At 35.2% G+C, this 13,163-nt stretch overlaps 1 protein-coding gene across 1 annotated transcript; it reads right to left on the reverse strand.

Moving 5' to 3' along the window:
* Nucleotides 1-175: 175 nt before the first annotated feature.
* Nucleotides 176-12,404, reverse strand: napgb (N-ethylmaleimide-sensitive factor attachment protein, gamma b). Its single transcript, XM_084411906.1, has 12 exons — nt 12,234-12,404; nt 10,772-10,839; nt 10,593-10,677; nt 8,615-8,632; nt 8,386-8,416; nt 8,197-8,306; nt 5,938-6,004; nt 5,760-5,830; nt 4,391-4,469; nt 4,095-4,174; nt 3,883-4,012; nt 176-3,270 (listed from the first exon to the last, which is right to left on the reverse strand). The coding sequence occupies exons 1-12, from the start codon at nt 12,287-12,289 to the stop codon at nt 3,136-3,138; spliced, it is 930 nt and encodes a 309-aa protein (XP_084268032.1). The 5' UTR covers nt 12,290-12,404; the 3' UTR covers nt 176-3,135.
* Between the last annotated feature and the right edge of the window lie 759 nt (nt 12,405-13,163).

Consider the following 13,163-nt stretch of genomic DNA (forward strand, 5'->3'; position numbering starts at 1 on the left):
CTTCTTTCAAGAATATTTAAAAACCTGACTGACCCCAAACGTTTGATATTACTTATATTATACAACTAAACAAATACAATCATTTTAAATGCAATGTAAAACAGGGATTTTGTCAGAGCACTGAAGTCCTTTAACCTTTCACCTCAATTAATGAAGCAACAAACCATTGGATTTAATTTAAAAGTTTATCGTCCTACTGCACATGATGATATTGTGCACCAGGAGAGCTGTTTATTGCTGTGTACAATTAATAAAACATGTTCAGAGACAAAGAATATTTTCAAAAAAGTAATAAAAATGTTTCATTGTGGTTTTAGTTTTGATCAACAATAATAACCATGGCTTGAAATTATTCTCTTTCCTAATTTCTCCATAAAGCATGGGTTGTAGATTCACAAGAAAACACCTTTAGCAGTACACAGCCAAACTTTAGTGTATAGATTGTGATTTTTATTATGTATTTTTTGCATTATGTCTGCCAGGTTGTTTATTTGAAAACGCAGCATGACACCTCACTCGACAGCGACAATTTCAACAACACTTAAAATAAGTTACTGTACATAGTGGACAATTACATCATATTTTACAAATTGTATCGATCACTTTGACATCACAGACTGTTCACAAATAAAAATAATTAACAGCTTCTGTACACACGACTACACATTTTTCTTACCAAATTAAAAGAAAACATTTCTAAACGTATATTGTACAACAATATGATCGCACAGATACACCAGTGCTTATTATCTAAGACTGTCTACATTTCTGCACCACTAAGCAGCATCGAAATTATATTTCAATCAGTTCAACTGAGTGGAACACCGGTTCAACCAATGGTGTGAGTTTTGGGGCGGGACTATCTGTTTGATTGACCAATGGTTTGTAACTTGCTTGAAAACACTGCGGTCAATAGAGTGCTACAAGGATGATGTATTTTTTGTAAGCCAAAACACGAAAACAAGCATTTTAGGTTTTCCGGTTAAAGCGGTCATGAATTGAGAAATCTAATTTTCATTGATCTTTTGACATGCAAGAGGTCTTTGTACTATAAAAACATCCTGTAAGAGTCTGAACTCAAAACTTCTTTGTTAGTCCAAAAACAGAAATAAATTAATCCAAGGTCAGAAAACTACTCGTTTGGAAATTTTCACATTATGACGTCATAGTGCGACAAAAGACCGCCTCTTTACAATCAAATAGCGCCTACTTCTACATCATTGCACATGTGGCCACGCCCACTGAGATGAGAAGACTAAAATAACATTACCTTCCGAAGGATCCTAATGCTAGGAAAGTGCTTATTTATTTTCAACTATGTGAATTACAGCATTATTGGTTTGTTTGGTACATTTCACTGTGGATTCTTTAGTAAATCAGTCGCAATTTCGGCGCAGGCTTTGCAAACGGACCTTTATTGCAAGATATGAACCCGACAGTAATGCCACAACATGTAAGTACCCGTGTTAATTCTAATGCCTGATCTGTGATCAGTGATTTCTGATATGTGATGATTCATGTACAGTCAGACATTCTGTCTCTCAAAATCATTTATTGCCGTTTATGCATCAGTAAATCAAACCAGTGACTAAATGATCAACTTCACATTGTTTCTCTTAGTAGCATGAAAAATAATCTGTTATTTAAATTGTGCTTATATACAGAAAGCGATCAAAGAACGCTCCCTTTATAATCGCTGGAGCTGTCAATCACACGGCGCGAGTTTACCAGTGACTGAGTTCAGGACTCACGCCAAAACTCCCGTTATAATCAATGACGCTGTCTACACATGCTGTCTACATCATGTTTGAACTCTTGGTTATGATGAAAGCATTCGTGAGAGTGTAGAAATCGAGTTGCAATGACGAGATCACTGCATTCATGAGCTCAACAGATACTGTATATCTGTCATCGGCTACAATGCTCATCGCTGCCACCTTTTAGATCTAAATATAATGCTATAATCAGCACTTCACGATTAGTTAATCCTGACAGCTGTAATAGTAAAAAACATAGTAAAAGAGATTTTCACAAGTAATACTTATTTCATATGCAAAGATGTTAGCCAATCACAGCAGTGGGCGTTTACACTGAAGTCTCACAGACACGCCCCTTAAAACTGTTCAAATCAGAGGACTGAAATCATGGCCTTATATTTCTAAATTATTATTTGTGATGTAAAAATCATAGTAACATAAGTGCACCTTCATGACTCCTTTAGATGCCTGAAATAAGGTCTGTGGTGAACAAGATATTTTCACATTTTATTCTAAGACATAAAACACATCAGTAATACCCTCTTGTGATCTTCTTAAAGCTTTTACTTGCTAACAAGTGTCTCAGTGAGACTACAGAGGTTGTCTGGGACATTAAACGTCATCACCGGCGTACACTCATCTACTATTAGTCACTTTCACAGCCTCAGTGTATTTATAATCGCACTCTTGCACATTATTCAAACTCATGCTTTCAGGGCAAATAAAACCGAAGCTTGTGCTTAGTGATGGTGACGCTGAAGTCATGTGACTGTGGCGTAGTTCATTTAGCTTTTTACTTCTGGTGATTGTATTTAGGCTTCAAAATTCATAAAAGTTGATCATTTATGAAAATTATCATGAAATATCCTTTTAGGTTTTTGTCGAGCTCCAATGTCGAGTCAGTTGACGAGCTAACTCCAAAAATTCATCATCACTGCATCACTCTATTCAGCATTAAATGTGTTGATTGTTGCCTTGGCTTTTGGCTTGCTTAGTTGGGGACATTTAATATTCAACAATATTATTGATCTGCCTTATTATGGGTGGACGATGATGCAGTTTTCTTCCAGAAACAAACTTTGTTGTATTATTTTCATGTTATCAATGTGAAGCTGCTTTGATACAATCTGTATTGTAAAAAGCGCTATATAAATAAAGGTGACTTGACTTTGACTTGACCCGATGTCCACACTCACAGCCTGTGCTTGTATGCTTTTCTGCGTGTCTGATGTGTAAACGCACAGAAAACCGGACCCTCCCACAGGAAGAGAATTCCTAAGGAATGACTCCACTTTGCACAAAGGGAGGAAACACTAAGATACTCGTTAACTCTCTCACACACACACACACACACAGATAAGTCGGGCTGTTCCCTCAGTTAACACAAACCTCCCTCGTAATCGTCGTCTTGCTCCGCTGGTCCAGCACTGCCCCCTTGAGGAGCAGCAGGAGCTTTCTTTTTCTTCCCGCTGACTCCACCCGGCACCTTCAGAGAGATGGCCAGCTTGGCATACTGCATGAACACAGCCCATTTATTAGCACTGGACTCATGTGTCAGACGGGCTGATTATTTCATTTTTGAGATATTTTTGGAACAAGAGTAAATCCCATCTGAAAGTTGTGGTTCCCAGAAAGTTTTGGTTCATCAACAACTGGGGTTAGTAAAATATATATTTTTAAAGAAATTAATACTTTTATTGAGCAAGGATTGCATTAAATTGATCATAAATGACAAAGACATTTATAATGTTACAAAATATTTATATTTCAAATTAATGAAATGTAATGGCTGCTGAAAATTCAGAGGAATTACATGAATGTATCAGAGGAAAAAATTACATTGTAAAATGAATATAATACAATATAAATTATATATTTTATCCTATAATTCTATTTTAATAATATTTCACAATATTACTGATTTTACTGTATTTTTTATCAAATAAATCCAGCAAGCATTAGAGACAACTTCTAAACTTAAAAAAGTTAATATGAATTATATATATTAATATATTATTTTAATTGTAATATTGTTTAAGTAGAATATATTTCATTGTTATTTTAACAATGGTTTTCACAAATACTGAGTGTGATGTTTTGGTTTGTGTTTGGTGTTTAGACTCACATCATTGTCCATGTACTTGAGTAAAGGTGAGTTGCACACGCGTGACACCTCGTCCTCGTCCTGCTCGTCATACGCCGCCAGTAACGTCTCCATAGACACGCAGTCCTCGCTCACACTGAACCCTGGGAGACTGAAGCGAGGGAACAACACAACATTTCACACTGATCATAGATAATGCAGTGGATGTGCGGGACGGTGTCACTCGTTTGTACCTGTAACTTTCTCTGACACACTTGTCTGCAGCAACAAAGTCAACTCGGTGAAGATGGACCAGCACTTGAGCGATGGTTTTCTGCAGATAAGAACAACTATATCAAACATCTATTCAAACTACAGCAACACTGGGACACAAATGCAACCATTCATGATAAAAGTTGAATTTCTCAATGGGAAGAAGCTTGTCAAATCAGACAGATGCCAACATGGACTGGGTGTGTGACATGACCTCGTCCTGAAGAACTATGACTAAAACACAAGATCAGTTTCAGGTGAATGTGAGTATTTGCACCTTAAAGCAGGTGGGGTAGTTCTCAATTTCCTTGTACATGTTCTTCTCTTTTTGGAGGGATACGGCGGCCTCGTCCAACCTGAGAACAATAAAACACAAACTGTCACTAAAGAACACACATTGGGTCTTTCGTGTACCATGAACAGCTAGAATTGAACATACAGAATACCAATATGGCGGTGCGGTGGCTTCTCTTTTATGACATCATGAGCAATCCAGTTCTATATATAGATCAGTGCTAATGATAATTCAACGGGCCGTCGTCAATTATTCCTTACATAAAAACTTTAATTTAAGTCCTAGGTCCCTATCTTACACCTGGCGCAATGTAGCGCCAAGCGCGACGCAAGTGTGTTTTGCTAGTTTCAGCCTGACGCAGTTATCATTTTTACATCCTGCACCACGTTGTTTAAATAGCAAATGCATTTGCGCCCATTTGTGCGCCCATGAGCTGCTGGTCTGAAAACGAGGTGTGTTCTGGCGCATTGTTGGCGCGTTGCTAGTTTGAGGCAACAGAAATAGACTGAGCCATTGACCAACTGAACCCTGGTCTAAAGTCAATGGCACAATATTTTATTTTTTTGTTATTTAAAGAGCGCGTTAGTAATGTGCACCTATAGGCTCTGGAGACGCGTTCGGTCTTTCCACTATCAAATTCCGTCATGTAAATAGCGAATTCGCCATGGCACGAGCGCAACTGGCATTTAAAGGGAATGGGAGATGAGACTCTGATTGGTTTAATGCACGTAAATCCCAAAACACACCCATTACTCATTAAGAGAATATAGCACTTAATTCATCCAGACTGAGGTTCTTTTATTATATTTTTTGTTCTTTTCACAGATGCACAGCTCACTATATTCTTTCAATAAATGCACAATTTAAAAAAAAATCCTTTTCTGTTCCACAGGCACAAGTCACACAGGTTTGAAAGGTGAGGAAATTATGTTATAAGCAACACTCCAGGCCATGCATCAGTGATTTTACCACAGTGACTGACTTGGACTATTAATGCTTAAAGGGATGCTTCACCGATTAGCGTTAAGCTTTGTATCAGTAGAAACCCGGTAGTATTTTCGAGTGACCGTGCTTCCCTCCCTCATGTCCCCCTGAGACGAGAGATTTCTGTATTGTGTGTCTGGAAAAAAAACTCTGATGATGCAAAAATCATCATTTAGCTCATCAGAGGCTCTTTTGTCCAGAGGCGAGAGACTTCCAGCGGTTAAATATCCCTTTAAAGGGCATTTAACCTTTCCTTCAGTGTGTAATATGTACAGTATGAGAAAAACATGAACTTTAAAGCATGTAAATATATTCTAGCAGACCCTAAAACTAAAACTTGTAAATGAGAATATGCTTTAGGACGCACCTGCGCAGTCTCACCAGAAGTCTGGAGGATTTACCCAGAAGCTCTGCGGCCTGTCTGAGACGATCTTCATTCTGAACACATCACGGGTTATGCGTGAATATACACAAATAATAGATTTCTGATAGGATTCATTTATGTCAGAGTGTTAAACATATCAATCATGTTGGCGTTTCCTCACCTCAAACACAGATGCGGCCTTCTGGTACAAGTCCACGGCTTTCTCCAGATCCATCGGCTCAATGAGTCTGAGGAAGAGGACGCGCTAGTTAACACTGGTAATGATGAGAGAACTCACACATGCATACAGTTGTTCACACACTTCAGAGAATGCAAAGAAAGTACACAACCTCTCGGGTCAGAAATGAACTTTCCCAGCTAACAGGAAGGTTCTCTCAAAGTTATGAACTAAGACTATTCCAGTAACGTTAATAGAATGTTTGTTCAACGTTATCTGGTCTTTAAAGGGATAGTTCACTTTGAAATAAAATTTTGGTATGTTTTAGCTTACCTCAAGGGCATCCAAGATGTAGGTGTCTTTTTTTCCGCAGTAGTTTCAATTTTGATATTTTTAGGTCAAACCGTTCTTGTCTGTCAGTCATATAATGCAGGTCTATGGTCACTGGCTCAAAACACAAGCACAGAGTCCAAATTAAAACAATTCCCCATCGTCCAAATGAAACAATTCCCCATCGTAAGTACACATTGATGGCCTAAGACACGAAACGAGCGGTTTGTGTGAGAAAACGAACAGTATTTATATCGTTGTTGTCTCTAGAACACAGCACACGTCCAAATGATCTGACGGCGCGGGCGGGTATAGATATATACATAGATGTCGCCTTGGCTACTGCAGTTCATTGGAACGAAACCGTAGCCAAGCGACATCTAGTGTATACATCTATACCCGCCGCTACTGCAGTTCATTGGAATGAAACTGTAGCCAAGGCGACATCTATGTATATATCTATACCCGCCCGCGCCGTCAGATCATTTGGACGTGTGCTGTGTTCTAGAGACAACAACGATATAAATACGGTTCGTTTTCTCACACAAACCGCTCGTTTCGTGTCTTAGGCCATCAATGTGTACTTACGATGGGGAATTGTTTCATTTGGACGATGGGGAATTGTTTTAATTTGGACTCTGTGCTTGGGTTTTGAGACAGTGACCACAGACCTGCATTATATGACTGACAGACAAGAACGGTTTGACCTAAAAATATCAAAATTGAAACTACTGCGGAAAAAAAGACACCTACATCTTGGATGCCCTTGAGGTAAGCTAAAACATATCAAAAATAAATTTCAAAGTGAACTATCCCTTTAATAATGTTTTCAGCATAAAAACATTATTTCTATATCATTCATGAAACGTTTTTTTTTCTGAAACGTTGGATATTCATCTAACATTTTAAAATGTTTTTACTACTAGAGAACATTTCAAAGTAACAATCCCATAATGTTTGCAAAATTATAAAATCCTCTCAACATTTGTATAACCACAAAAAAAAAAAAGTTTTGAAACATTTAATGACCTACACCGTTTTGAACGTTCAGAGAACATTCAGAAATAACATTTTCATAACTTAATGGGAACGTTAGCAAACTTTATTTTTGTTAGCTGGTAAGAGGCAACATTTGCTCACTGGAAGTTTTCACCTTTGCAAGGGACATTTTTATAATTATCTAAGATAATTCATATTAATAAATTAAATGATAATTAAATATAGATACACTAAATATATCTGTGTTGTTGTTTTTAAGTCAGATATTTAAATTGAATCAGTTAATTCAAACAATCATAATCAATCAGAAGCTGATCTTGTAATAATATTGATTAACGGAATAAATTACAAACGTTTTTGTGTGTGAAGAAACGGCATATTCTTTTAGTCTACAGACGCAAAACAAGCAGAGAACCGTTTATTAGTTTTGTTTACACTTTAGAAAAAGACTTTACATTTCGCTGGTTTATTAGCATCCACAGGATGGATTCTGACTCGCTGTCATTGTTTTTATCGTTCATCAGCTGTAAAAAATAAAAATAAAAATAAATAAATCGTTCTGAAAGTGATTAAAATGATATTGTTTCTCTGTGCTGTTATCGTTACAGTTGTATTGTGGAATACTTTTATACTACATCTTTATTATTATAGTTATCATGCTTGGTGTGAACAGGCCTTTACTTTTAAAATAAGGTGGAAATACAATAAAAATGAACAAATATTTAATCATTTCCGTGGTTCTAGTCTTTGCACCTGTTTAAATCAGGTCTCCTCTGATGGATCAGAACTGGCTAGACAGCACAAAACACTAGGGTCCAAGAAATGCGGTCCTCAGTCTGTGGTCCTGAAACTGCAAGCCTCCAATATTGCAAGATTATATTATAGGTTAATTTCCACCTGTGGTTTTGATCAGTCATCGGTGTGTATACTCACTTCCCAGCCCTGTCCAAGGCAATCCCAGCAGTGCCAGAGGTCCCGTTCTCCATGTACATGATGCTGGCCTTCTCTATCAGCTGGATGGCTTCAGGCATCTTCTTCATCTCCTGCAGGAGTGCAAGAGTCATTCAGGCTAGTCTCAAACCTACAGGCCATCCACAACACTCACTGTACGGACCGACTCACCTTCAACATCATGCCGGCTTGTTCATACGCTCTGAGAAGAAGAGAAGCGTGTTTGATCATCCACGGCAATAAGGTGAGTATTGTACAGACAGTTAATCATGCATACTGTAAGTAGTCAATTATAGATAGTTAATATGTTGTTAACTATGTAATTAGTAAACTAAATTAGTTTTGCATAGATAGGTAAACTCTAGATTTAGAGTTATTTGAATTATAAACATTTACTTACTTTGCTGCATGGAAGAGTCTGTGAGTTTTTGTTAAGTAAATATAAGTACCGAATGAGAGAATAAAACCAAAGCTTGAAAATGACTACATGCACAACTGTTCAAAACATTTGCTGTCGGGAAGATTTATTAATGCTTTAGAAAGTCTCTTCTGTTCACCAAGGCTGCATTTATTTGATCAAAAATACAGTAAAAACAGTAATATTGTGAACTATTATTACAATTTAAAATAACTGTTTTATATCGTTATATATTTAAAAATATTATTTATTCCTGTGATGCAAAGCTGAATTTTCAGCAGCATTACTCCAGTCTTCAGTATGGAAGCTTGTTTCCGCCAATGAATAATAAATAAATAATAATAATTGTGACTTTTTATCTCACAATTCTGACTTTTTTTTTCACAATTGCGAGATATAAAGTCAGAATTGCACGATATAAAGTCGTAATTGCGTGTTATAAAGTCAGAATTGTGAGATATAAACTATTCTGAGGTAAAAAACTAAAAAACTTTTTTTACTCACTTAGAATTGGACTTTATATCTCACAATTGTGTTTATATCTCACAATTCTGAGAAAAGATGTCAGAATTGCGAGATATAAACTCGCAATTGCGTGTTATAAAGTCGCAATTGCAAGAAAAAAAAGTCAGAATTCTGACTTTATAACACGCAATTGCGACTTTATATCACACAATTCTGACTTTATTTCACGCAATTCTGACTTTATTTCACACAATTCTGACTTTATATCTCGCAATTCTGACTTTATATCTCGCAATTCTGACTTTATTTCACACAATTCTGACTTTATATCTCGCAATTCTGACTTTATTTCACACAATTCTGACTTTATATCTCGCAATTCTGACTTTATTTCACACAATTCTGACTTTATATCTCGCAATTCTGACTTTATATCTCGCAATTCTGACTTTATTTCACGCAATTCCGACTTTATATCTCGCAATTCTGACTTTATATCTCGCAATTCTGACTTTATTTCACGCAATTCTGACTTTATATCTCACAATTCTGACTTTATATCTCACAATTCTGACTTTATTTCACGCAATTCTGACTTTATATCTCGCAATTCTGACTTTATTTCACGCAATTCTGACTTTATATCTCACAATTCTGACTTTATTTCACGCAATTCCGACTTTATATCTCGCAATTCTGACTTTATATCTCACAATTCTGACTTTATATCTCACAATTCTGACTTTATTTCACGCAATTCTGACTTTATATCTCGCAATTCTGACTTTATTTCACGCAATTCTGACTTTATATCTCACAATTCTGACTTTATTTCACGCAATTCTGACTTTATATCTCGCAATTCTGACTTTATTTCACGCAATTCTGACTTTATATCTCACAATTCTGACTTTATATCTCACAATTCTGAGAAATAAAGTCAGAATTGCGAGATGTAAACTCGCAATTGTGAGATAAAAAGTCGCAATTATCTTTTAAAATGTTTTATTTTGTGGCGGAAACAAGCTTCCATACTTCAGTGTCACATGATCCTTCAGAAATCATTCTAATATGATGATTTGATGCTCAAGAAACATTTATGATGATGATCAATGTTGAAAACAGTTGTGCTGCTTCATATTTTTAAGGAAACCCTGATCAATTGTATTTATCAGCATTCTTTGATGAATTTAAAAGTTCAAAAGAACAGCATTCATTTTTTTTTTTTTTTTTTTTTTTATGGTAGCATACATATAGTACCTCCATATATGGTGTAGTTTTTCCTATAAATGTTATCTAATATTTGAACAGAATCGACATTAAGGTGATTAAATTATATAGTGCAGCATCGTCATCTCAGCAGAAACATCTGACTTTAGAGATACAGTAAAATCCTGCTGTATTGCACAATATTTAGTCTTTTTTGGTGGATTATCTTTGCAGTTGTGATTTCTTCTTCTTCTTCTTCACAGTGTTCTGATGTGCAGAAGGATACGTTTTGTTCTCTGTGTGGTACTCAGCCTCTTTCAGGTACGCATCCTTCGCTTGTTCAAACTGCTTCGCATTTTTGAAAGCCACAGCTAATATATCACAAACAGACATTGGTAAAAGTTATAATCGTGATGGCCATTATATGTCAGATCAAGACGTTCATTTATTAAAGGTTTACATCACCTGCTTTTGCCATCTCTGAAGCTGCTTCATCATAATCAGGTTTCCACTTGGTCATGCTGGTCTTTAAGCTGCAAAAACACCATCATGTCATGAATGAAGTGTGCTTGAATGCACTAAATGTGCACTTCAAATCTTAAAAGTGTACTTGCAGATAACACAATAATAATTAAATAAAATGCCACTTCTAGTGTACTTAAAGAGAGCACACTTTCAAGTGCACTTTTAAAAAGCGCACTTTGTAATAATGTCAAATTAAAAGTTTGGTCAAACTTTATATTAGGGTCCAAATATCACTATTAACTATGACATTTGCCTCAATAAACTCCTAAATACTGCTTATTAATAGTTAATAAGGTAGTTGTTGAGTTAAGGTATTAGGATTAAGGGATGTAGAATACGGTCATGCAAAATAAGGCATTAATATGTGCTTTATAAGTACTATTAAACAGCCAATATCCTAGTAATATACGTGCTAATAAGCAACTAGTTTATAGTGAGAACTGAACCCTAAACTAAAGTGTTACCAAAAGTTTTACTTTTAAGTACATTTTAAATCATTCATTATGTTTGCTGAATTGTACTTTCACAAGGTAACAGATATTACAAAAAATGTCCCATAATATAATATAATGTACATAATTTAAAATTAGTTTTTGAACTTGGTGTAACAGATATTACAAAGATGTGCCGTAATATAATATAATGCACAAAACTGAACACTAGATTTTGAAATAGGTGTAACAGATTTTTACAAAAAATATGCCATAATATATTATAATGTACATTATTTAACACTAGTTTTTTAACTAGTTTTAAACACACATTACAAAAATATCCCATAATATAATATAATGCACATAATTTAAAACTAGTTTTTGAACTAGGTGTAACAGATATTACAAAAATGTGCCATTATAAAATTTAATGCACATAATTTAACTAGTTTTTGAACTAGGTGTGTAACAGATATTACAAAGATGTGCCATAATATAATATAATGCATATAATTTAACATTTAGTTTATGAAAACAACCTGTTTGTTCACACATTTATGTAATGGTAACTTGACTCGAATTCTACTGCGATGAAGAGTATGTGACAACTTGCCCCCGTGTCTCCTGCATGATGTGCACGTAAACATCATCAGTAGTGTTTCGGACCCCTCATAAATAATAATGAGGAAGATTTGGACCAATGCAGGCATCTGTCGTCAAGGTAACCTCCAGCACTGATTACGCAATCAGTCTCGCGGTGTAACAACATTCATCCTTCAGCATCTCATGGAGCGATCTGGACCTGATTGCACCGTTACATTAGTTCAACCCAAACGCATGCCGTTATCTAGCAGCAGAATTAGGCTATAGTCAGTTTCCCTGTCCGCGACAGCAGGCCGAGATCTCTGACCTGTCCTGTCCTGTCCGCTCATTCTGCGTCTACATGGGAATAATCTCATAAATCTCACCATTTCTCGGCTTTGGCGATGTGCTCGTGCGCCTCGTTGATCTTCTGTGCGGCCATGGCTCAGTGTTTCGCGGAAGAGGAGCAAACACACACACACAGACACACACACTGACCCGCTGCTCAGGAGGAGGAGGATGATGATGATGGACCGTTACGTAGATTATCCAGATCTTCTTCAGAGCTCATCCGCGTCACGGTGTTTTTCTACGGGAGCCCGAGTGGGATGCTGCAATACACCCTTCAACATCTGCGATTTACAATTGCCTTATTTTTATTATGTATATATTAATTTATATATAAATAGAATCTAGTTATTTATTCATGTGTTTACGAATAGAATATATTTGTTGTTTTTATAATTAAATAGAATAACAAGCCTATATTGTTTGCCTTATTTTTTTTTTTGTATAAGTAACGTTAGAGTATTATTATTTATTTATTAATGTGTTTACAGATAAAATATATTTGTTATTTTTATAATTATATAGAATACTATATTGTTTGCCTTTATTTGTATTATTCATGTACTAATTTATGTATAAGTAGAATTTATTTATTTGTTTATTTATTTGTTAGTTTACGGATAGAATATATTTGTTATTTTTTATAATTATACAGAATAAGATATTGTTTGCCTTATTTTTATTATTCATATATTAATTTATGTATAAGTGTAATTTATTTATTATTATTATTAATGTGATTACAGATATATTTGTTTTTTTATAATTATATACTGTAGAATAATACATTATTTTACCTTATTTTTTAATACTTACATCTTAATTTATGTGTAAGTGTTATTTATTTATTTATTTACTCATAGAATATATAATTTGTATGGTTATATAGAATATAGATAATATATTTGTAAATGTATTTATAGATAAAAAATATATATATTTGCAATTTATTTAAGAATCTTATTTGC

This window comes from Rutilus rutilus, assembly GCF_951802725.1.
Source record: "Rutilus rutilus genome assembly, chromosome: 6".
In the NCBI taxonomy this organism is placed as follows: domain Eukaryota; kingdom Metazoa; phylum Chordata; class Actinopteri; order Cypriniformes; family Leuciscidae; genus Rutilus; species Rutilus rutilus.

Bases quoted from the DNA above. Each gene is read 5' to 3' on its own strand.
- napgb (XM_084411906.1), bottom strand. From the start codon at position 12,289: ATGGCCGCACAGAAGATCAACGAGGCGCACGAGCACATCGCCAAAGCC. The intron at 10,678-10,771 runs GTGATGTAAACC...GTGATATATTAG, and splicing joins TTCAGAGATGGCAAAAGCAG to CTGTGGCTTTCAAAAATGCG. The intron at 4,013-4,094 runs GTACAAACGAGT...CCCTCGCTTCAG, and splicing joins TGTGTCAGAGAAAGTTACAG to TCTCCCAGGGTTCAGTGTGA.